Source organism: Oncorhynchus mykiss, chromosome 8 (assembly GCF_013265735.2).
Source record: "Oncorhynchus mykiss isolate Arlee chromosome 8, USDA_OmykA_1.1, whole genome shotgun sequence".
In the NCBI taxonomy this organism is placed as follows: Eukaryota; Metazoa; Chordata; class Actinopteri; order Salmoniformes; family Salmonidae; genus Oncorhynchus; species Oncorhynchus mykiss.
The window spans coordinates 21,887,973-21,911,944 of NC_048572.1; the positions used below are offsets into that span (position 1 = coordinate 21,887,973).

Here is a 23,972-nt window from a genome sequence, read left to right on the forward strand (position 1 = left end):
CTTCAGGGCCTGAGTTACAGGCAGTTAGATTTGGGTATGTCATTTCAGGCGAAAATTGGAAAAAAAGGGTCCGATCCTGAAGAAGTTTAATTTTAAGGGTAAGTGGGGAACATACAAACTGAACACCAAAGCTTGTCCTCACATGAAGAGGTTCTTCAGAGCAGTTGAACAAACTCCCCTTAATGTATCCCTGAACATTTGTTCAAATGTTGTGTGTGGGTAAGACCATTATTAATTATTTTAAAACATTTTAAGGAACAAATAAACAGAGAACAGCAACAAGACAGAAACAGATGTCTCAAAATAAGACCAGAGGACTATTGTTGTGTGCTTTCCCCAAAACAAGTTTGACCTAACCTAAAACCAACCCTGCCTCATGCCCTTTATTGGTCAAGTTAAAATAAATTACTGAAAAAGGCAATGCCAAAGAGTGACATTCTCCACAATCGCACCATCGACAAGACTAAATAAAAAGATTGCTTGAGTTTTCTAAAAATGTTCAAGTATCCCAAGTGGAATAGAATAGCCCTGAAGGAAAGTTTATATCTTAGAATCTCCTCCCCCACTTTCTCTGCTTATAGACAGAGTTTTTAAAAAGAAAATAGTTTTAATTTTAGAGCCAATCACAATCGAGATTACCTCCCATTCAAATCAATTATGCTTCTTAGCTTTTACATACTAGACCCTACTAGGGTTTTGCTGGTATTGCATACATATCTGAACAACATGGAGTTCCCATAAATCATGTTTAGACAGACGCTGTGCTTTGGGGGTTGAGCTTGGCCAGAGAGACTATGAGCAGAGAGAGTGGACAGGGAAAGTGGCCCTTGTTCTCATCAGGAGAAGTGGTGTTAGGACTTCTTTGGACAGTGTGATGTCGAGTCCGTGTTGAGGACCTCTATCATGGTTCTAGTCGTCTGGAACGTTTCTACTACCGATGGAAGACTCTGGTACCACAATGGTAGGCTGAGGTAAAAAAAAAAAAAAAAAAAAGGTTATCAACACAATAATTGACCAACTTATGATGTGGTTAAAGTTGATAACAGTGGGCACACCAAGCTACTCACCTCTTTAAATTCATCCAGTTTTTAGCTGTTTTACTAAAGCTGTCAGGACTGTGTGTTGTCATGGCTTCAAAATCAACCAACTGAAAAAAAACACGAAAAATACTTAAACCAGGCACATTGTTACAACATTGATACCACCACTGGGAAATGTAACGTATTAGAATGAAGTAGTGCAGAGTAGAACAAAACGCCACTATTACCTTCCCTTTGGGGATTCTGCCTATCACCTCCTTTCCACTGGCCATCAGTGCTCCCATGACAACAGAGTATGCCACAACACTGAAAAAAGGGAAATAGAGACAACAAACAAAAAAATTGGGGGGGAAATGAGACCGATTTCATAACTAAAAACCGCTTCACAAAATGAAATCACCATTCAGAGAAGACCAACTGAAACACATGCCTTAACATGTATTGATGGTTATAGCAGAAAATATGATTTGGACAAAACTTACCTGGACCCTCTGGAGAGGGGCATAAGGTTACAGAAGTAGTAAACCAGGGAGAGGATTAAATTACACACTGCATCTGCATCCTAAAAGATAAAAACAAAAACACCACAATTCATGCTACAGGGTCCACTTAGAGGTAATATCATTACACAATGATGATGTGGCCAGTGACACATTGCTTCTTGAAAGTCCAATATCTTGAAATGCTTGACCGCTGACTTCCAAACCTTTTGGGACTTTATCAAGAAAAAAATACAACTCAGCAAAAAAAGAAACATCCTCTCACTGTCAACTGCGTTTATATTCAGCAAACTTAGCATGTGTAAATATTTATATGTACATAAGATTCAACTGAGACAAACTGAACAAGGGGGATGGGGGGGGGGGGGGGTCAAAATCAAAAGTAACAGTCAGTATCTGGTGTGGCAACCAGCTGCATTAAATACCGTAGTGCATCTCCTCCTCATGAACCAGATTTGCCAGTTCTTGAAGCGAGATGTTACCCCATTCTTCCACCAAGGCATCTGCAAGGCCCTAGCCCTCACCCTCCGATCCAGGTCCCAGTCGTGCTCAATGGGATTGAGATGCGGGCTCTTCGCTGGCTATGGCAGAACACTGACGTTCCTGTCTTGCAGGAAATCGCGCACAGAACGGCTGGTGGCATTGTCATACTGGAGGGTCATGTCAGGATGAGTCTGCAGGAAGGGTACCACATGAGGGAGGAGGACTTCCTTTAACGTGAGGAAAGACTCCCTTTAACACACAGCGTTGAGATTGTCTGCAATGACAACAAGCTCAGTCCGATGATGCTGTGACACACCGCCCCAGACCATGACAGACCCTCCACCTCCAAATTGATCGGTAGGATAGTCAAGAGTACAGGCCTCGGTTTAACGCTCATTCCTTCACACTGAACGCGAATCCGACCATCACCCCTGGTGAAAAAAAACGTGGCTCGTCAGTGAAGAGCACTTTTTACCAGTCCTGTCTGGTCCAGCAATGGTGGGTTTGTGCCCATAGGCAACGTTATTGCCGGTGATGTCTGGTGAGGACCTGCCTTACAACAGGCCTACAACCCTCAGTCCAGCCTCTCTCAGCCTACTGCGGACAGTATGAGCATTGATGGAGGGATTGTGCATTCCTGGTGTAACTCTGGCAGTTGTTGTTGCCATCCTGTACCTGTCCCGCAGGTGTGATGTTCGGATGTACCGATCCTGTGCAGGTGTTGTTACACGTGGTCTGCCACTGCGAGGACGATCAGCTGTTCATCCGGTCTCCCTGTAGCGCTGTCTTAGGCGTGTCACAGTACAGACATTGCAATTTATTGTGCTGGCCACATCTGCAGTCCTCATGCCTCCTTGCAAACATAGCCTTGTAAAAAAACTGACTATCCTACCGATCCTTGACTTTGGCGATGTCATTTACAAAATAGCCTCCAGCACTCTACTCAGCAAATTGGATGCAGTATATCACAGTGCCATCCGTTTTGTCACCAAAGCCCCATATACTACCCACCATTGCGACCTATATGCTCTCGTTGGCTGGCCCTCGCTTCATATTCGTCGCCAAACCCACTGGCTCCAGGTCATCTATAAGTCTTTACTAGGTAAAGCCCCACCTTATCTCAGCTCACTGGTCACCATAGCAGCACCCACCCGTAGCACACGCTCCAGCAGGTATATTTCAGTGGTCACCCCCAAAGCCAATTCCTATCGGCCACCTTTCCTTCCAGTTCTCTGCTGCCAATAACTGGAAGGAACTGCAAAACTTACTGAAGTTGGAGACTCATATCTCCCTCACTAGCTTTAAGCACCAGCTGTCAGAGCAGCTCACAGATTACTGCACCTATACATAGCCTAACTACCTCATCCCCATACTGTTATCTATTTTTCCTCCTTTGCACCCCAGTATCTCTACTTGTACACTCATCTTCTGCATATCTATCACTCCAGTGTTTAATTGCCATGCAATTATTTTGCCACTATGGCCTATTTATTGCCTTACATCCGTTATCCTACCTCATTTTCACACACTGTATATAAACTTTTTCTACTGTATATTTGTTTATACCATGTGTAACTCTGTGTTGTTGTTTGTGTTGCACTGCTTTGCTTTATCTTTGCCAGGTCGCAGTTGTAAATGAGAACTTGTTCTCAACTAGCCTACCTGGTTAAATAAAAGTGAAAAAAAAATGCCTAAGGCACGTTCACGCAGATGAGCAGGGATCCTGGGCATCTTTCTTTTGGTGTTTTTCAGAGTCAGTAGAAAGGTCATTAATTGTTTATGGTTCGTTTAACAAGCATGGGAAAACAGTGTTTAAACCCTTTACAATGAAGATCTGTGAAGTTATTTGGATTTTTACGAATTATCTTTGAAAGACAGGGTCCTGAAAAATTGATGTTTTTTTTGTTGTTGCTGAGTTTATATATGTTTTTGAGTGGATTTTCCCTTTAACAGGTTAGGTAGCCTCATATGAAACAAACTGCTCCACATTTTCAGTGGTAGAGAATAAATCTATCAACACGACAATAGAAAATAGAAAAACGTGCGTTACATCAGATAGGAAAGCAACAGTATGGATCAGATTGTTGAGATGGCATTTAAAAATCGCACAACTGGAAGCCAACACTGACAGTCATAGAAAATAAAACAGAGGGAATAGTGAAGAAGAGAGGGGAAGAGAGAAAGTATACCCCAAGTTCAGTGGACAGCATTAGAGCCTTGCCTTTGGCAGTCAGGTCTTTGTAGATGGAATCAATCTCAGACTGGTACTGCTGAGTGCGCTCCTCTGTGGTCTGGGTCTCCACTGAGAACAGCATGTTCCCCACTCTAAGGTAACACAAATACACACCGTCTGAACAAACACCTTGGTCTCTATGGACATCAACATTCATCATGGGACAGATAACAAAGCACACTTTGGTGAAAGCTGTAGGGTTAGAGGTACAGTGCCTTGCGAAAGTATTCGGCCCTCTTGAACTTTGCGACCTTTGCCACATTTCAGGCTTCAAACATAAAGATATAAAACTGTATTTTTTTGTGAAGAATCAACAACAAGTGGGACACAATCATGAAGTGGAACGACATTTATTGGATATTTCAAACTTTTTTAACAAATCAAAAACTGAAAAATTGGGCGTGCAAAATTATTCAGCCCCCTTAAGTTAATACTTTGTAGCGCCACCTTTTGCTGCGATTACAGCTGTAAGTCACTTGGGGTATGTCTCTATCAGTTTTGCACATCGAGAGACTGACATTTTTTCCCATTCCTCCTTGCAAAACAGCTCGAGCTCAGTGAGGTTGGATGGAGAGCATTTGTGAACAGCAGTTTTCAGTTCTTTCCACAGATTCTCGATTGGATTCAGGTCTGGACTTTGACTTGGCCATTCTAACACCTGGATATGTTTATTTTTGAACCATTCCATTGTAGATTTTGCTTTATGTTTTTGATCATTGTATTGTTGGAAGACAAATCTCCGTCCCAGTCTCAGGTCTTTTGCAGACTCCATCAGGTTCTTCCAGAATGGTCCTGTATTTGGCTCCATCCATCTTCCCATCAATTTTAACCATCTTCCCTGTCCCTGCTGAAGAAAAGCAGGCCCAAACCATGATGCTGCCACCACCATGTTTGACAGTGGGGATGGTGTGTTCAAGGTGATGAGCTGTGTTGCTTTTACGCCAAACATAACGTTTTGCATTGTTGCCAAAAAGTTCAATTTTGGTTTCATCTGACCAGAGCACCTTCTTCCACATGTTTGGTGTGTCTCCCAGGTGGCTTGTGGCAAACTTTAAACGACACTTTTTATGGATATCTTTAAGAAATGGCTTTCTTCTTGCCACTCTTCCATAAAGGCCAGATTTGTGCGATATACGACTGATTGTTGTCCTATGGACAGAGTCTCCCACCTCAGCTGTAGATCTCTGCAGTTCATCCAGAGTGATCATGGGCCTCTTGGCTGCATCTCTGATCAGTCTTCTCCTTGTATGAGCTGAAAGTTTAGAGGGACGGCCAGGTCTTGGTAGATTTGCAGTGGTCTGATACTCCTTCCATTTCAATATTATCGCTTGCACAGTGCTCCTTGGGATGTTTAAAGCTTGGGAAATCTTTTTGTATCCAAATCTGGCTTTAAACTTCTTCACAACAGTATCTCGGACCTGCCTGGTGTGTTCCTTGTTCTTCATGATGCTCTCTGCGCTTTTAACGGACCTCTGAGACTATCACAGTGCAGGTGCATTTATACGGAGACTTGATTACACACAGGTGGATTGTATTTATCATCATTAGTCATTTAGGTCAACATTGGATCATTCAGAGATCCTCACTGAACTTCTGGAGAGAGTTTGCTGCACTGAAAGTAAAGGGGCTGAATCATTTTGCACACCCAATTTTTCAGTTTTTGATTTGTTAAAAAAAGTTTGAAATATCCAATAAATGTTGTTCCACTTCATGATTGTGCACCACTTGTTGTTGATTCTTCACAAAAAAATACAGTTTTATATCTTTATGTTTGAAGCCTGAAATGTGGCAAAAGTTCGCAAAGTTCAAGGGGGCCGAATACTTTCGCAAGGCACTGTAGAATAACAAGCTGAATCATATTTCAAGCTTTGTATTTCAAGGTTGTTTTTTTTTAAAGTCCGAACTGAATGACAAAGAATTCAATAGGTTCAAATAGGGTATTGGATGTTTCAATACTGATCAAAAATATAAAACGCAACAGGAAAAAATGTTCCAGAAGTTTTCCATCCATCAAATTTTGTGCACAAATGTCACATCCCTGTTATTGAGCATTTATCCTTTGCTAAAATAATCCATCCACATAACAGGTGTGGCAAATCAAGAGGTGGATTAAATGGCATGATCATTACACAGGTGCACCTTGTGCTGGGGACAATAAAAGGCCACTCTAAAATGTGAAGTTGTGTCACACAACACAATGCCACAGATGTCTCAAGTTAAGGGAGCGTGTAATTGGCATGCTGACTGCATGAATGTCTACCAGAGCTGTTGCCAGGTAATTTAATGTTAATTTCTCTACCATAATCCGCCTCCAATGTCATTTTAGATAATTCGGCAGTACGTCCAACCGGCCTCACAACCGCATAGCACGTGTAACCACTCCAGCCCAGGACCTCCACATCCAGCTTCTTCACCTTCGAGATCGTCTGAGGCCAGCCACCCAGACAGCTGATGAAACTGTGGGTGTGCTGATGTCAACGATGTGAACAGAGTGCCCCATGGGGGCGGTGGGGTTATGGTATGGGCAGGCATAAGCTACGGACAATGAGCACAATTGCATTTTAGCGATGGCAATTTGAATGCACAGAAATACTGTGACGAGGTCCTGAGGCCCATTGTCGTGCCATTCATCAGCTGCCATCACCTCATGTTTCAGCATAATAATGCACAGCCCCATGTCGCAAGTATCTGTACACAATTCCTGGAAGCTGAAAATATCCCAGTTCGTCCATGGTCCACATACTTACCAGACATGTCACGCATTGAGCATGTTTGGGATACTCTGGATCGACGTGCACGATAGCGTGTTCTGGTTCCCGACAATATCCAGCAACTTCACACAGCCATTGAAGAGTAGTGAGAAAACATTCCACAGGCCACAATCAACTTCATGCAAAGGAAATGTCGCTCTGCATGAGGCAAATGGTGGTCTCACCAGATACTGACTGGATTTCTGATCTATGCCCCTACCTTTCCTTTAAGGTATCTGTGAACAAGAGATGCATATCTGTATTCCTAGTCATGTGAAATCCATAGAAGTTCCCTAACAGAAACCCCTGAGCGCTGAATTCGAATGAACAAAAACATACAATGCATTGAAGTACTTAATTGCTTTCAACTGAGCTGACATAATAAAGTTGACATAATAAAAGTTAAAAAACATAATAAACCGTGATGTTTATCCACGTTAAATTATGTTCAGTGATGAGAAAATGTGTCTCAAATTTCTGTATGATTGGAAAAGCTTAGGCAAACCACTGATGGAAACTATAATGTCAAGAGAGGAGTTTGTTATTAATTTATTAGAACGAAATAAACTGACCTGTCTCCTGTTATGGTGATCGTGAAACCATCATATTCTTTCCCGGGATCTTTTAGACTAGGTACCTTGGAGTTCACTGTGAAGCCATCCCTTGTTTTACTGTTAAACTGCTTCAGGATAAAAATGAAAAGACAGTTGTGAAACTCATGCCAAGTTGATATCTCAATTTGGATGTTTTTGCAATAGACCTTTTACCACATTATATCGTATCTAGCACACCCCACTTAGTCGTTCCTAGGACCTATATGTCCATGAATATATCAGGCCTCAGAGCTAAGCCCCCTGGGTCCAGAATCTGAAAACACTATATCATACTATTTCGAGGAGTCAATATTTTCTTATCTGGGTGTTGTTCCTTATTACTACCTTCATTATGGGGAGAAGGTCTTCCACCTTGTCCACATTTTCCAGTGCTAGTCTGACTTCCAGTAGGCCTCTTGGGTTGTATGCCCTGAGGACAATGCATAAGTAAGCCAAGATATTTCTCCAATAGAAAGCTATCTGTATTTTCTTTAAAAGACCCACCCATGGTAAACCAATATTCGATCTTTGATGAAGTTGAGTATTTTCTCAAAATACGCCAAGTATCTTATGTTGATGATCTGTCCTCTGTGAGGCAAAAAACAGGAAAACCACATTATCAAAAAGGATATCTAAAAAATACAACTTGACTCTACAGTTTGTGATCTGTTAGTCTCTGTGTAAATCTATCTTTGAGATGATATGTCATTTTCCTTTAGGTTACCTGATGAGGTTGATATGGTTATTGAACCCTCGGCTGAGACTTCTGGCAGGCATCTGGTCCAGCCAAAGAACAGGCTGGTCTGGATCAGCGATCCTTCACAGGGACAGAACAACAAAATGACTTGACATGAAACATGTATCAAACCTCACAGACTGACAGTAAAGAAACTGCAGACAGGGTGTTGATCGATACTGCAGATGTGCATTGTTGTAATAACGTTATTGTATAGCAACTTTCTCAAACAGTCTCACACCCAAACCTCACCTCCTCCATTTGACAGCTATATCGAACATGTCTCTCCACTGCATCTGCCTGGTTTTGCCATTGACTCGCACCTTTGAGTTGCTCCAGGTGCGCTGCATAGCCTGCATGACCTCTAGGGTCGCCAGACCCATAGCTTTGGAAGTGAAATACAGAACATGTTACATTTCAGAACTTTGAAATATACTGTTATGGAGCTACCGGACTTAAGACATAGGATGGGATCAGAGATTACGTATTCCAGAAAGAAAAAACAACAACCTTCATACCAGCATGCATAGGGTTTTTTAACAAGTTCAGGGCTGATACGAGTACATTAAAGTTATAGAGTTACTTAATCTGATTTCAGCCGAGAAGGTACACAAGAGGACAACAGATTTTAGTATGAATTCTAATGTGTCTAGGTGACTCACCCACCTCTGTGTATTCTGCGATTTGGAAGAAATCCTGGTGTATTGTATTGCATAAGGGCACCAAGGTGATCAGCTGTGCAAATGAGCTTCTGAACTTCAGTGTTGTAGCTTTCAAAGTTCTGAGGTAGAACATCCCTACAATGACAAGGCATGAAACAAGATCAGTTACAAATGGGTTGAATAGCACAAACACTCAGTAGGTCCATGTCAACTACAGTAACTGAGCCTACTCTATAACTTATCAGTTAGCCTATACCGCAATGCTGGCAGAATATATAGAACTGTGTTCAGTCAGAAGCAGGTTTATATCCCTTAGAACTCACTTAATATGAGGCTGCAGTCCTGGCTGCTCCTCATAGTCTTCTATTAGAAAAGGGAGGTTTTTTGCCCAGTGGTTTTTGAAGTTTCCTGGAAGATCCTGATCAACATTGTATTCTGCCACAGGTATGTCAAGATGTGAGTGCAAGTAGCGAGAGTATTCTGTGGGGGGGGGGCATGAGAGAGGCAAGAAACGATCAAAGATAAAACATTCAGCTTCAGGTTGAAATGTTAGCTGAGAGGTCATGAATGCTGCACTCACCTCTGAGGTATTTCACTTTGAGATACTCCGAGCTTGCTTTCTGGCCCAGCAGAGGGTCGTTCAACATGACTTTCGTCTGAGCCTTGATGCCTTCATAGAACTGCCCCATAGCCACGTGGCTCAGACCCTTCATGTACTGACATACCTCGTTGTAGGGCTCCAGCTGTAGACATCTCTGCAAAACACAATTCAACATGAAAGTGTTGCACATCAAGTCCAATGACACACATAGGTGTAATAACAAAAAAAGGGAAGGAACCTCAAATTCACACATACAATTCTGACTCAAAGTGGATATTACTGCAGATCGCTGATGACTGTGTGAACGGCCTGCGGGTGACGGCTCTAGACTGATTAATCATGACCCCACCAAGCCACATTCTCCACAGGTAGTGTGGGAAGCACGTGACACGGTCCTGTTAGCTGATGTGTTTTATTTAACTAGGCAAGTCAGTTAAGAACAAATTCTTATTTACAATGATGGTCTACCCCAGGCCAAACCCGGACCAATTGTGCGCCGCCATATGGGACTCCCAATCACGGCCGGATGTAATACAGCCTGGATTCGAATCAGGTACTGCAGTGACGCCTCATCACACACACACTTGAAGTCGAAAGTTGACATACACTTGGATTGGAGTCATTAAAAGTCGTTTTTCAAACACTCCACAAATTTCTTGTTAACAAACTAGTTTTGGCAAGTCGGTTACGACATCTACTTTGTGCATGACACAAGTCATTTTTGAATTGTTTACAGATTATTTCACTTATAATTCACTGTATCACAATTCCAGTGGGTCAGCAGTGTCTTTGCAGTAATTCGACCATGAAGGCCTGATTCACAGTTTCCTCTGAACAGTTGATGTTGAGATGTGTGCTACTTGAACTCTGTGAGGCATTTATTTGGACTGCAATTTCTGAGGCTGGTAACTATAATGAACTTATCCTCTGCAGCAGAGGTAACTCTGGGTCTTCCTGTGGCAGTCCTCATGAGAGCCAGTTTCATCATAGCGCTTGATGGTTTTTGCTACTGCACTTGAAGAAACATTCAAAGTTCTTGAAATGTTCCGTATTGGCTGACCTTCATGTCTTAGAACCAGCAGCATACCACTGCTGGCTTGCTTCTGAAGCTAAGCAGGGTTGGTTCTGGTCAGTTCCTGGATGGGAGACCAGATGCTGCTGGAAGTGGTTTTGGAGGGCCAGTAGGAGGCACTCTTTCCTCTGGTCTAAAAAAATATCCCAATGCCCCAGGGTAGTGATTGGGGACACTGCCCTGTGTAGGGTGCTGTCTTTCGGATGGGACGTTAAACGAGTGTCCTGACTCTCTGAGGTCATTAAAGAGCCCATGGCACTTATCGTAAGAGTAGGGGTATTAACCTTGGTGTCCAGGCTAAATTCCCAATCTGGCCCTCAAACCATCACGGTCACCTAATAATCCCCAGTTTACAATTGGCTCATTCATCCCCCTCTCCCCTGTAACTATTCCCCAGGCCATTGCTGCAAATGAGAACGTGTTCTCAGTCAACTTACCTGGTAAAATAACTGATAAATAAATGAACTTCTCTAGGGTATTTGGGACGCTAGCGTCCCACCTGGCCAACATCCAGTGAGATTGCAGAGCGCCAAATACAGAAATACTGATTATAAAAATTCAGAAAACAAAAAATCTTTAAACCTATGTAAAATATGAACTTCTTGTGAATCCAACCACGGTGTCAGATTTTAAAAATGCTTTACGGCAAAAGCATACCTTAAGATTATTTGAGAACATAGCCCAGCAGACAAATCATTACAAACAGTAACCAGCCAAGTAGAAGTTACACAAGTCAGAAATACCTTACCTTTGATGATCTTCATATGGTGGCACTCAGAAGATATTCATTTACTCAATAAATGTTCATTTTGTTCGATAAGGTCTCTTTATATACAAAAACCTCAATTTTGTTTGCGTGTTTTCTTCAGTAATCCACAGGCTCAAAAGCAGTCAAAACAGGCAGACAAAAAAATCCAAATTGTATCCATAAAGTTCATACAAACATGTCAAACGATCTTTATATTCAAACCTCAGGTTGCTTTTAGCCTAAATGATATATAATATTTCAACCAGACAATAAAGTTGCAATATAAAATGTAAACAAGAAAGGCACACTCTCGGGATTGCGCATGAAAAAGCTCTGTGACACGGTAGGGTCCACTCATTCAGACTGGTCTCACTCCCTCATTTATCAGAATACAAGCCTGAAACAATTTCTAAAGACTGTTGACATCTAGTGGAAGGCATTGGAACTGCAATTTGAGTCCTAAGTCAATGGATACTGTAATGGCATTGAATAGAAAACTACAAAACCAAAAGAAAAATCCCATCAGTAAGTAGTTTTTCTCAGGATTTCACCTGCCAAATCAGTTCTGCTATACTCACAGACACTATTTTAACAGTTTGGAAACTTTAGAGTGTTTTCTATCCAATATACATATCATATCTCCTGGGCCCGAGTAGCAGGCCGTTTAATTTGGGCATGCTTTTCATCCAAAATTACGAATGCTGCCCCCTACCCTAGAGAAGTTAAAGTAATGATGGACTGTCGTTTCCTTAGCTTATTTGCCATAATATGGACTTGGTCTTTTACCAAATAGGGCTATCTTCTGTATACCACCCCTACCTTGTCACAACACAACTGATTGACTCAAATGCATTAAGAAGGAAATAATTTCCACAAATTAATTAAGAAGGCACAACTGTTAATTGAAATGCATTCCATGTGACTATCTCATGAAGCTGGTTGAGAGAATGCCAAGAGTGTGCAGAGCTGTCATCAAGGCAAAGGGTGGCTACTTTGAAGAATCTAAAATTTATTTTAATTTGTTTAACACTTTTTTGGTTACTACATGTTTCCATGTGTTATTTCATAGTTTATGTTTTCACTATTATTCTACAAATGTAGAAAATAGTAAAAATAAAGAAAAACCTGTGAATGAGTTGGTGTTCTAAATTTGACCGGTAGTGTATACATTTTTGTCATTTAACAGACACTCTTATCCAGAGCAACTTACAGGAGCAATTAGAGTTAATAATAATATTCATTTGGTGGTTGCCTATATTGGTGTTTTTTGCATATCGCAACTCCCCAAGACACCCTCGGAGAGTGGGGTCACGGCATGGTCAGCCATTATAAAAAAGGTGAATTAAGGTTAAGTACCTTGCTCAAGGGCATATCGGCAGATTTTTTACCTAGTCGGCTCGGGATTCAAACCAGCGACCTTTCGGTAACTGGCCCAACAGTCAGAGTGTGGCCTACATAACACACATTCCTGTCCTGCTAAGCATTCAAAATGTAACGAGTACTTTTGGGTGTCAAGAAAATGTAAGGAGTAAAAAGTACAATATTTTCTTTAGGAATGTAGTGGAGTAAAAGTAAAAGTTGAGAAAAATATAAAGTACAGATGTACTGTACAGATGTACCATTGTACATGACAACTAGTAGTGTGTTTTGAGTTTTCACTTCGTGTGGTGAATTATCCCCAAAATAAATTAGCCTATGATATTAGTACACAAAAAGATGTAGGCAAATTCATCTATATTGAACCACAAATGTCAGAATAATGGAGCCCTATTTTAACAGTAAAATATAACAAATCCTAATTGTCAACCCACAATTCATGACAATTACTGGATTAGCTTGCACATCAAAATATCTTGAATCATGCCTTCCTGCTTGGACATGTTAGCTGAAACAACTTAGTTATTGAATAGCCTATCATCTCAGTAGTCTATTACACCGTCTAAAGCACTGTGAATGACTTTATAAGGTGATTCATAATTTGTTCCATTGTGTGATGCCACAGGAAAAAAAATTGGTGCGACCAAGTCAACTGAAAGAGTTAGGGGCACCAGTGCCACCAGAGGAAAATGCTAATCTGGAGCCCTGTCAAGAGATGTGATTTTTAATCTGCTGCTGAGTAATGTGTTCTGCTGCCAATTGGGCTGTTGGAAAGAGAATCATGTGATAGGATGTTATGCAGAAAAATATGTTGGTAGGACAAGGCTATGTTTGTGCACATGGAAGTCAGTGATTTATGTTTACTATAGGTTAATGAGGCAATAAAAATGTGATGTAACTAAAATGTGACTAAAATGGCCCACTGTCTTCATCCTTTTGACAATAACTAGACTAAATAATTATTCAAATTACAATAATTTGACTAAAACTTTGATATTTTTGTCAAAATGACTAAGACTAAACTACATAAAAACTATTTTTAGTTATCACTTGTAATGTGTGGTCGACTGATTGTGTCAGGAGAAAGAAGGTGTGTGTTACATGGCCATTACCTTGAAGTTGCCGATGGCCTCCTGGAGACTGCCGTGGTGGTATAGCATCATGCCTCTCAGCTGCAGAGACTGGATGTGGTTCTGGTTGAGCATCAGGGCTTTCTGGAAGCTCTCCATGGCTGCCTCAAAGTCCCCCAGCTCCCTACAGACACACAAAAGGGATCAATTACTGCACTGGCCCATGAGTGCAAAGGCCCTGAGTTTTTCCTGACTAGGAAGAACTCAGGACCCTAACTTTGAGGCACATTGGTTGAAACCAAAGCAAGTCATAGAGCATCCCCACTGTACCTGTAGGCCTGTCCGAGACTTTTGTACGCATCTATGAAGTCAGATTTTAATTTCAGGGCCTCCTTGAATGTTTCAATGGCTTCCTGGATCGGAGACAAAACTGTATCGTAAACGTGCAGGGATATAACCAAAAACTGGTTATATTGGCAGTACTCAAAGTTGAGCAACTATGGTTTTCTACAAAAATGTCTATACCTTGAGCATTCCTCTGTGGAAGAAGGTTAGACCTCTGTATAGCATGGCAATGGGCTGGTTTTTCTTCAGATCCAAAGACTGTTGAAAATCCTCCATAGCTGCCACATAATCCTATTTAGAGAAAACAAAAGCCTATAAAACCCACTGTGTGAACTGAACCCTATATCAACACTCATCAGAAACTTTAATACATTGCCAGTCTGACCTCGGAAATGAAGAGCAGAGTTCCTCTGTGTCTGTAGAGGCGGGCGGAGGGCTGGAGCTGGATGGCTTTGGAGAGATCACTCAGAGCCTCACTGATCCTTCCAAGAGGAGAAAGAATCTGCAAGCACATTATACAAGTAAAACTTGATAGTCAGAGACTAATATACTTTCCCATCATTTTACTTGTGTGGGGGGGTTCAATGGTCTAGTAACTAGGCTACGTCAAGGCATACTGTTAATACAACAGTGGTTTCCTCCTGTGCAAGAGTTTTTTTAATGCCTGCTTGAGTGAATACCACCGCTCTCACTAATTTGTAACAATTTTGCATGTGGTGACATAGAAACCTGCTCCATTCAAAGAGAAATACAATTCAAGCATGATAGTGAACCCCCCAAAAAGCCAATACCCTAACACAAGGTCTAACACAACAGAGGGTTAACCCATAACAGGCTTAGCATTATCCTCACCTCTGCCCGCTGTTCGTACACCTCAGGACGGTTGGGCTCCAGAGCAATAACTCGGCTTAACTCGAACAGCGCCAAGTCTGCATTCTTGATGTCCTTCCATAGAAGAAAAGAGACAGTGTCACCTCCATTGGACACACTAGGACAAAAAAGCACCACTCTCAGCCTTTATCAATCACATCCACTGATACGCACACATGCTAACTGCTGAGTAGGGTCCCCAGGAGAGGCACTCTCATAACCAAAAGGCTGCGCAGATTTGATTTTTATGTGTCACAATGAAAATATTGGCTAACTGAATAGAACTTCTGGTATCAATATTCTGTGAACTCCAGTATCATGCTAATGTGATCACTTGCCTGCAGACTCTTTTTCCCGTATGCTATCCCTCTCCCGTAGATGGCGCTGACCACCTCTGGATCCCCCTACACCAGAGCACAACAAACACTGATAAAAAATGTGCCCTTTATTGCAAATGCAAACCACACGGAGAAAGAGAAAAGGTAATGTAATGTAAATTAAGTCTGTGTCTCTCTACTATTCATGTATATGACTAAATAAAATAATATTCCTTAATCAAACTGTCAAGTAAGCCAGCCCAAGACATATCTACGGATGTGTGTTGTAATTCATGCATCTATGAATGTTAACCAACCTGTAGTAACAAGGAGAAGTGTTTAATGGCCTCATCGTAGAGTCCATTGCCAATAAGAACATATCCTATAGCTGCAATGAAAAGAAAATGAGAGTCAAGCAAAAGGGCATTGATAGCAGAAATGTATAGCATGCACTCCACATACCAAACTCTTACAGGATTAACTTACCAAGCTCCTCATTTGTGTTGTGGTTGTCCACTGCAAATGGGAATCTTTTCTGCTCTATGAACAACTTGGCTTGGCTCTGATTGAAAGAAGATCATTGTAGTTAGGTACACATTCAGTCTCCACTGTGAAAACAAAAGGGTCATATTCCACTACAATGACGAGTCAGCCAAACAAAAATGCCAAGGCAAAAGCATTGAGATCTTAGTGAATTCTGTTCATTTCACCAGGATTTTCTCTGCGTTGAGAGAGAAAACAGACTCGCATGGCGGGTTGCTTCCTTCCTCACAGTCTGGGCTGTCCAACTGTAGAATGGAGGACTCTGTGGGGAAATATACAGCATCAGAACCAACACAGCAACCCGACTGCTGCCAACTTGGTCATTATGGGGATAGATAAGGATCACAAACATTTGCAGGCTTCTTACCTGATCTGCAATGAAGGGACTGGTCACATCAAATACTAATATTTTATTGTTGATTGATTCATAAAAGCCTTAACTACAAGCTTTGTGATTATTCATTATCCTAGATCTTTTGATTCAGTCACAGTTCCAATGTAATTAGATTTTATTTGAATACATTGATTGTACATTCCAATACAGAACCTGTGCAAGCAAGACAACCGCGTGCTTTGAGATGCGCTCTGGGTTACGTTCACGCGCAGGAAAGACGCGCAGCATGTACTAGCTGACATTGTGTATAAAATGTATTTAGGTGAGGACATCATAACACTGTATTATTAGGGGAACTGAGGACATTGTCGAAGTATTATTAGTACTATTAAATCTTGAAATATCAGTTGAGGTGCCTCTGATTCTACCCTGACCTTTACCATCAAACCCTAACCTCTACGAGAGTGGGTAATATCCCTCGCTTGCTAGCTCTTACAGTAGCCAACCTCCTGTCAACGGGTGCGGAAAAAGAGAGCTTTTGCTAGCTAGCTACATTTACACAGCGAGTTACGAGGACGTGGCAAAACTTACCGCAATCACTTGCGTATTCCTCCCACTCTGACGGGGAGCTGCAACCATGTTTATGCAGTTCGCTATTAAAGAAAGTAAGTGTAGAGAAGTGTTCAGTGGAAAATATAGCACGGGATAAATACAGAAATGAGAGGCATACCACAACAACACCCCGGCAAGCAGGTGCCATGTTGTGTTTCATGTGAGAGGAGGAGCGCGGGAGCATTGGTAATGTAGTTCCCGGGTACCTACGCCCCCTTTCGACCCAAACCGCTAGCCAAACTGCAAACGACTACATTTCCCGACCAATCATGCATAAATCCAGGAAGTCAGGTTCCTCAAGCTGGTCGCTTATCGTTGCCAAGTTGCCAACATAAAACAGAATGGCAAATGGGTTCTTTAGATGTTTTGAATGCAATAAGGACGCGCACGAGCTTCGCAAAGATTACAGTAATGGGATCTTGAAGATAATAATATGTGTGAGTTGAATAGCTGGCCCATATTCATTTACTGATTTAGATATTACCTAACTGATGATGCTAGGCTAGCTAGAAATTAAGGGAGCTGTCACTGCCAGCGGTGTAGTTAGCTGGGGTTTTGTTTTTCCTATTCAAGTTATTAGCTGACATTTCTGGTTAGAGGTTGGGTCTCTAACCTTAAAACAGATAAAACAGTAAGCTGTCTATCTAGTTTAGCCATAGAAGCTAGAGAAATGCTTGGTGTGGAGTGCCTGTTTTATCCCTTTCATACACAGACCAAAATCCCACTAATTTACCATGCCTGCGTTTTTATAACAGCCATTTCATATATCTGAAAGGGGTAGGGGGTAAAAAACGTGGAAAAATAAAAGCCACCAAAAGACCTCGACATGATTCCTGGATAGACCATGTAACCAAAATATAGGTGTCGGGTCTGTGTGAATGGTTCTCTGCTTTTTGCAGGTAAATTCATTAACACTTCCATTGTTTAACACCTCCCAAATTTGAACTGCAAACAGCCCCCATGGTTTAACAACACCCCTCCCAATTTGCCAGGTACCCACTGATATGTAAAAGGTTTATACCTGCAATTCAGTGGTAAATAAGGGACTGTTTGAACAGGGGTCATATAAACATTGCCGTATATTTTTTTACAGGTAACATACCACATCTTCTGTCTGAAATGGGTAAATGTCTCTACTTCTTTCAGGAATCCTTCCAAAGGCCTGTGGACAAGTACATTGAATATGATCAGTCATTATTCTGATTGGTGCCATGTTATGCTAAACTCAAGCCTTCACACACATTCTGTTCAACATTACATTGAATGTATGTACAGTAAGACACTCAAATAACGATTCACCAGAGTCAGATTACAGTGCATGATTTCAAAAATGGATGAGACTTGATGCATGTTGCGTTGCATTTTCATTTTCTCTGCAGAGAGACACAAGACATGATGGTATGTCTTATTGATGGTTTCCTCTATAGATTCACTAGAAGCTGTGTGTGTTTTGCCTGCTGTGTGAGTTCTACCTGAGGTGGTCACAAATGCAGGGATTTGAACAGAACAATGACCCTGCAGACATCATTAGATACACCAACGAATGGGAATGTTTGGGATGGCAGCTCTTGGTGTATTGCTCATGGAAAAAGCACATTATTACTATAACAACTCATGCACTCATCAACAAACATGCATATGACAATGTTAATATCAATGTTATAACAATGTTTCCAAGTGTGGTTGAAGTGACAAATTCTGCTTTCTTTTCACAATGATTCCATACAAATTACAGTCTTCTGCTGGTTGGTACTGATTTCATGTTCATTTGTCTACAGAATTGGGTGCGTTCTCTGTCGGAGTGCTGTCCTTCCTTTAGCTGGTTTAGATGCTGCTTGGCTAGGACTTTGAACTGAGCTTAATGCTGAAAACCATCCTGCTGTCCAGCTATGGCAACATTCTGCTCATCCCTATAGTCATATGGGAGCATGACTATTCCCCGCTCTGTTTCAACCTCATCAAACTGTTTGTGCTCACGTCCAACTCTCAGGCTATTAGAGGTACATTAGCCAACTCCTCCCTCAGTGTACCAATTCTCCCATTAGAGTCACTCACATTTAGCGCCATCTCAGTTCCTGTTAATTCAGCGAATTAATTGGGTAGAAAATTGATTGAAAAGTTCTCATAACTCATTATTGATACTAGTAAATAACCTACTTCACACATCGAGCCCCATATCTATCTACTTTTCACATCAGTCATGTTTTATTAAAATAGAAACCATCAGCTCACAGGGTAATGATTAGGAGCAGGAACATTGATGTGCACCAGCAGATGGCAGCTCATACACCTAGCTTGAAAATCCATGTTCGAACATGAATTCTGTTATTCTCTAGAGTTACTAAATAGTTATAAATGGTCCCAAAATTGTCCAAAACGAATCCATTCATTCACTAAAACTGCATTACCATTATACTTTGTTTTTTTCACCCAACAATCAGGCCCACAAAGCAAGCATTAGTCTCTGTGTGGCCCTTGTGGTTTTTCACAATACACAGGGTAATGGCCCTTGTCGTGCTGCTGGTCAAGTTTTTGCATTTCTGCCTGCGGCTATGGAACCCTGACCTCTTCAACAGTTGTGCTACCTTGTCCTGGAGCTGCGGTTTCCACCCCCCCTCTCAACCTCTAAATGCTCGGCTATGGTAAGCCAACTGACATTTACTCATGAGGTGCTGATCTGTTGCACCCTCTATAACCGCCATTATTATTATTTGACCCTGTTGGTCATCTATGAATGTTTGAACATCTTGAAGAACGATCTGGCTTTAATGGCCATGTACTATATTCTCCACCCGGCACAGCCAGAAGAGGACTGGCCACCCCTCAGAGCCTGGTTCCTCTCAAGGTTTTTTCCTAGGTTCCTGCCTTTCTAGGGAGTTTTTCCTAGCCACTGTGCTTCTACGTCTGCATTGTTTGCTCTTTGGGTTTTAGGCTGTGTTTCTGTTTAAGCACGTTGTGACAACTGCTGATGTAAAAAGGGCTTTATGAATATATTTGATTGATATTGGATTTCTGTAGAATTCATAGTTTATTGTACTGATGGCAGTATTTCTCAATTCTACATGATGTGAAGTTGTTCAAAACAAGTACTTTTCCTGCATATTGTCATGTTTGTGTTCTGATCATTTCCTCTCTTCTCCAGTCATTCTATACTGCAGCAGAAGGCTCTCCCCGCTGGCTGTGTGTGTGGGTCTGCTATTGGAGACGTGCATAGCCCAGGCATTTCAGACACTTCCATGGAGTATACCGGACATCCTGCCGTTCCAGTGACCTGTTTCAGGCCGGTCCTAAAGAACACACTGTTACAATGGCGCCTATTATACCCGGGACCAGAGAGCGGTGAGGGGAACTATCAGTGCTGTGTGGAGTGTGCCTAGTCATATAGTCAAACACTGACAAAAACCTCTCTGTTGGTATTGGAGTTAATAAGGATACTGGGCATTCCTGAGGCTATTTGTGAAATACTTACCACCTTAGAAAGGACATATTGAACACATTCTTTAATCTGTGCAATGCCAAAACCCACAGGCTGTGTGTAAAGCAACAAATATTTTGATATGGAACAGATGTGTGTGAGAGAGAGAGAGAGAGAGAGAGAAAGAGAGAGAGAGAGAGAGAAAGAGAAATCGAACGTATTGCCTTGAATGCTTTATTTCATTGAAGCTGTACAGTAAAAGAGAGCAATACTCTCTTGGTGATGCAGCCTATATGATTAAGTATAGGAGCTGTGGAATAATAAGCATTTGACACATGTTCACAGAGGGTGGCTTTACAGTGCCTTCAGAAAGTATTCGCACCCCTTGACTTTTTCCACATTTTCTTGTGTTACAGTCTGAATTTAGAATGGATTAAATTAAGATATTTTTGTCACTGACCTACACATAATACCTCATAATGTCAAAGTGGAATTTATGAAAAATTAACATCTGAATATCTAGAGTTAGTAAGTATTCAACCACTTGTTATGGCAAGCCTAAATAAGTTCAGGACTCTGTTCAATAATAGTGTTAAACATGATTTTTGAATGACTACCTCATCTCTGTACCCCACACATACAATTATCTATAAGGTCCCTCAGTCGAGCAGAGAATTTCAAGCACAGATTCAACCACAAAGACCAGGGAGGTTTTCCAAAAGAAAGGCACCTATTGGTAGATGGGTACAATTTTTAAAAAGCACACATTGAATATCTCTTTGAGCATGGTGAAGTTATTAATTACACTTTTGATAGTGTATCAATACACCCAGTCACTACAAGCGTCCTTCCTAACTCAGTTGCCAGAGAGAGAAAAAAGGCTCAGGGATTTCACCATGAAGCCAATTGTGACTTTAAAATTATTACAGGGTTTAATGGCTGTGATATTAGAAAGCTGAGGATGGATCAACAAAATTGTAGCTACTCCACAATACTAACTTAATTGACAGAGTGAAAAAAGGAAACCTGAACAGAATACAAATATTCCAAGACATGCATCCTGTTTGCAACAAGGCATTAAAGTAATACTGCAAAAAAATGTGGCAAAGCAATTAACTTTTTGTCCTGAATACAAAGTGTTGTGTTTGGGACAAATCCAATACAACACATTACAGTGTATCACTCTCCATATTTTCAAGCATAGTGGTGGCTGCAACAGATTATGGGTATGCTTGTAATTGTTAAGGACTGGGGAGTTTTTCAGTATAAAAAAGAAATAGAATGGAGCTAAGCACAGGCAAATCCTAGAGGAAAACCTGGTTCTGTCTGCGTTCCACCAGACACTGGGAGATGGCCAAAACTATACTGGAATAGCTTACCAAGAAGACAGCGAATGTTCCCGAGTGGCCGAGTTACAGTTTTGACTTAAATCTGCTTGAAAATCTTTGACAAGACCTGAGAATGGTTGTGCTTCTGCAGAGTATTGATTAAGGGGTTTGCATACTTATGTAAATTCAATATTTCTGTATTTAATTTTCAATAAATTAGCAAACATTTCTAAAAACTTGTTTTTCAGTTTGTCATTATGGTGTATTGTGTGTAAATGACTGAAAAACAAAATACTGGCTGTAACACAACAAGATATGGAAGAAGTCAAGGGGTATACTTTCTGAAGGCAATGTATATGCTAAGGTCCCTTGAGACCTTATTGGTTAAGTAGTGCATACACAGAGCCTTTATATTTTTTCTGACCAAAGCCAGTTGCTTTGTTGGTGTTTCTTAACTGTATGAAGCACACTAATGTCCTCCGAAAATGCTATTATTGTATGCAGACAGAGCCTGAAGTCAGTGTGAATAAAATAATATTTTTGATTACTCACTGTTTTGTCCTTAGAGATTTTTCGAACTGGTCTTATCTTTTGTTTCTCCTTTTTGTACAGTGATCAAATGTTTAATGTTTAATTTTTGTCATTCCTGCCATAACTCGGTTCAGGATTCATGTTGTGCTCAGAAGTTGTAACAAGCCTTTACATCGTTGAGTGAACTATGCTTTGAAATGTTTTGTTTGGTATCCTTACAAGGATACCTCAAGTGGATCTGAGCATCTGTCCGTGGATGGTCCAGGATGACAAATAGTCATTGTTTTTAGACTGCCTTGCAAGCACATGGAATAAGGGGAGAAAATAGTAAGGGGAGTATCTTGAATGAATAGTGAGAATCGGTACCTTATCCAAACAACAAGGCATGTCAAGTGGATGGAAATGTAAACAACAATGCTAGAACAGAGATTAAACACCACATGTTCCCCGGACACATACTGTACGCTAATGTATCAAGTAAATTGGCGATGTGTATTCTAAAGAGCAGTGGCGGTCACTTACGGGAAATGTGTCATTTCAAATAAATAATCTCTAATGCCTGACGTGCTGACCCAGCCCGGTGCCTTCAAACAGGGGGAATGTGTTATGAAAGGCATCAGGTGTTCGCGGGTAATTGTAGATCCATGTTTTGAAAGACATTCCACTGCTTGTGAAATCAAACTGGTTTCAACCCCTGTAGTAAGCCTTGGAGACAGGCAGCTGTCTCTGCCTGGCCGGTTCCCCCTTCTCCACTGGGATTCTCTGCCTCTAACCCTATTACAGGGGCTGAGTCATTGGCTTACTGGTGCTCTTTCATGCCGTCCCTGGTGGGGTGCGTCACTTGAGTGGGTTGAGTCACTGACGTGATCTTCCTGTCTGGGTTGGCGCCCCCCCTTGGGTTGTGCCGTGGCAGAGATCTTTGTCGGCTATACTCGGTCTTGTCTCAGGGTGGTAAGTTGGTGGTTGAAGATATCCCTCTAGTGGTGTGGGGGCTGTGCTTTGGCAAAGTGGGTGGGGTTATATCCTTCCTGTTTGGCTCTGTCCGGGGGTATCTTCGGATGGGGCCACATCCCCTCCTGTCTCAGCCTCCAGTATTTATGCTGCAGTAGTTTATGTGTCGGGGGGTCTAGGGTCAGTTTGTTAAATCTGGAGTACTTATCCTGTCTTATCCGGTGTCCTGTGTGAATTGAAGTATGCTCTCTCTAATTCTCTCTTTCTTTCTCTCTGTAGGAGGACCTGAGCCCTAAGACCATGCCTCAGGACTACCTGGCATGATGACTCCTTGCTGTCCCCAGTCCACCTGGCCGTGCTGCTGCTCCAGTTTCAACTGTTCTGCCTGTGGCTATGGAACCCTGACCCGTTCACCGGACGTGCTACCTGTCCCAGACCTGCTGTTTTCAACTCTCTAGAGACAGCAGGAGCGGTAGAGATACTCTAAATGATCGGCTTTGAAAAGCCAACTGACATTTACTCCTGAGGTGCTGACTTGCTGCACCCTCGACAACTACTGTGATTATTATTATTTGACCATGCTGGTCATTTATGAACATTTGAACATCTTGGCCATGTTCTGTTATAATCTCCACCCGGCACAGCCAGAAGAGGACTGGCCACCCCTCATAGCCTGGTTCCTCTCTAGGTTTCTTCCTAGGTTTTGGCCTTTCTAGGGAGGTTTTCCTAGCCACTGTGCTTCTACACCTGCATTGCTTGCTGTTTGGGGTTTTAGGCTGGGTTTCTGTACAGCACTTTGAGATATCAGCTGATGTACGAAGGGCTACGTAAATTAATTTGATTTGAAGCACACATGCTGAA

At 41.7% G+C, this 23,972-nt stretch overlaps 1 protein-coding gene and 1 long non-coding RNA gene across 9 annotated transcripts; one reads left to right on the plus strand and one right to left on the minus strand.

Moving 5' to 3' along the window:
* Positions 1-17,071, minus strand: ttc13 (tetratricopeptide repeat domain 13). 7 transcript variants are annotated; one of them, XM_021611958.2, is made up of 23 exons: positions 16,866-17,071; positions 16,108-16,202; positions 15,884-15,959; positions 15,715-15,785; positions 15,419-15,484; positions 15,063-15,155; positions 14,596-14,712; positions 14,391-14,501; positions 14,196-14,278; positions 13,908-14,049; positions 9,578-9,752; positions 9,321-9,477; positions 9,002-9,132; positions 8,588-8,720; positions 8,324-8,416; positions 8,104-8,187; positions 7,945-8,014; positions 7,579-7,685; positions 4,213-4,348; positions 1,523-1,602; positions 1,268-1,346; positions 1,068-1,147; positions 1-966 (listed from the first exon to the last, which is right to left on the minus strand). In XM_021611958.2, the coding sequence occupies exons 1-23, from the start codon at positions 17,068-17,070 to the stop codon at positions 852-854; spliced, it is 2,499 nt and encodes an 832-aa protein (XP_021467633.2). In that variant the 5' UTR covers position 17,071; the 3' UTR covers positions 1-851. The 7 variants fall into 7 exon arrangements, 6 of the variants coding, with proteins under 6 accessions (XP_021467633.2, XP_021467632.2, XP_021467631.2 ...); XM_021611957.2 differs by having other exon boundaries at positions 7,579-7,688; XM_021611956.2 differs by having other exon boundaries at positions 7,945-8,029.
* LOC110529604 lies at positions 17,039-23,457 on the plus strand. Of its 2 annotated transcripts, XR_005052833.1 has the most exons (5): positions 17,039-17,323; positions 18,033-18,151; positions 18,314-19,528; positions 20,029-20,225; positions 23,391-23,457. It is a non-coding gene; the product is annotated as an uncharacterized LOC110529604 (long non-coding RNA). The 2 variants fall into 2 exon arrangements; XR_002474422.2 differs by having other exon boundaries at positions 18,033-19,528.
* The last annotated feature ends 515 nt before the right edge of the window (positions 23,458-23,972 follow it).

What these genes read in the sequence shown, in the direction of transcription:
- ttc13 (XM_021611955.2), bottom strand. Translation starts at nt 17,070, where the DNA reads ATGCTCCCGCGCTCCTCCTCTCACATGAAACACAACATGGCACCTGCT. An exon ending in AACCATATCAACCTCATCAG is followed by an intron (nt 8,188 to 8,323) that starts GTAACCTAAAGG and finishes TTTGCCTCACAG; the next exon opens with AGGACAGATCATCAACATAA. An exon ending in GCAGAATCCCCAAAGGGAAG is followed by an intron (nt 1,148 to 1,267) that starts GTAATAGTGGCG and finishes GTTTTTTTTCAG; the next exon opens with TTGGTTGATTTTGAAGCCAT.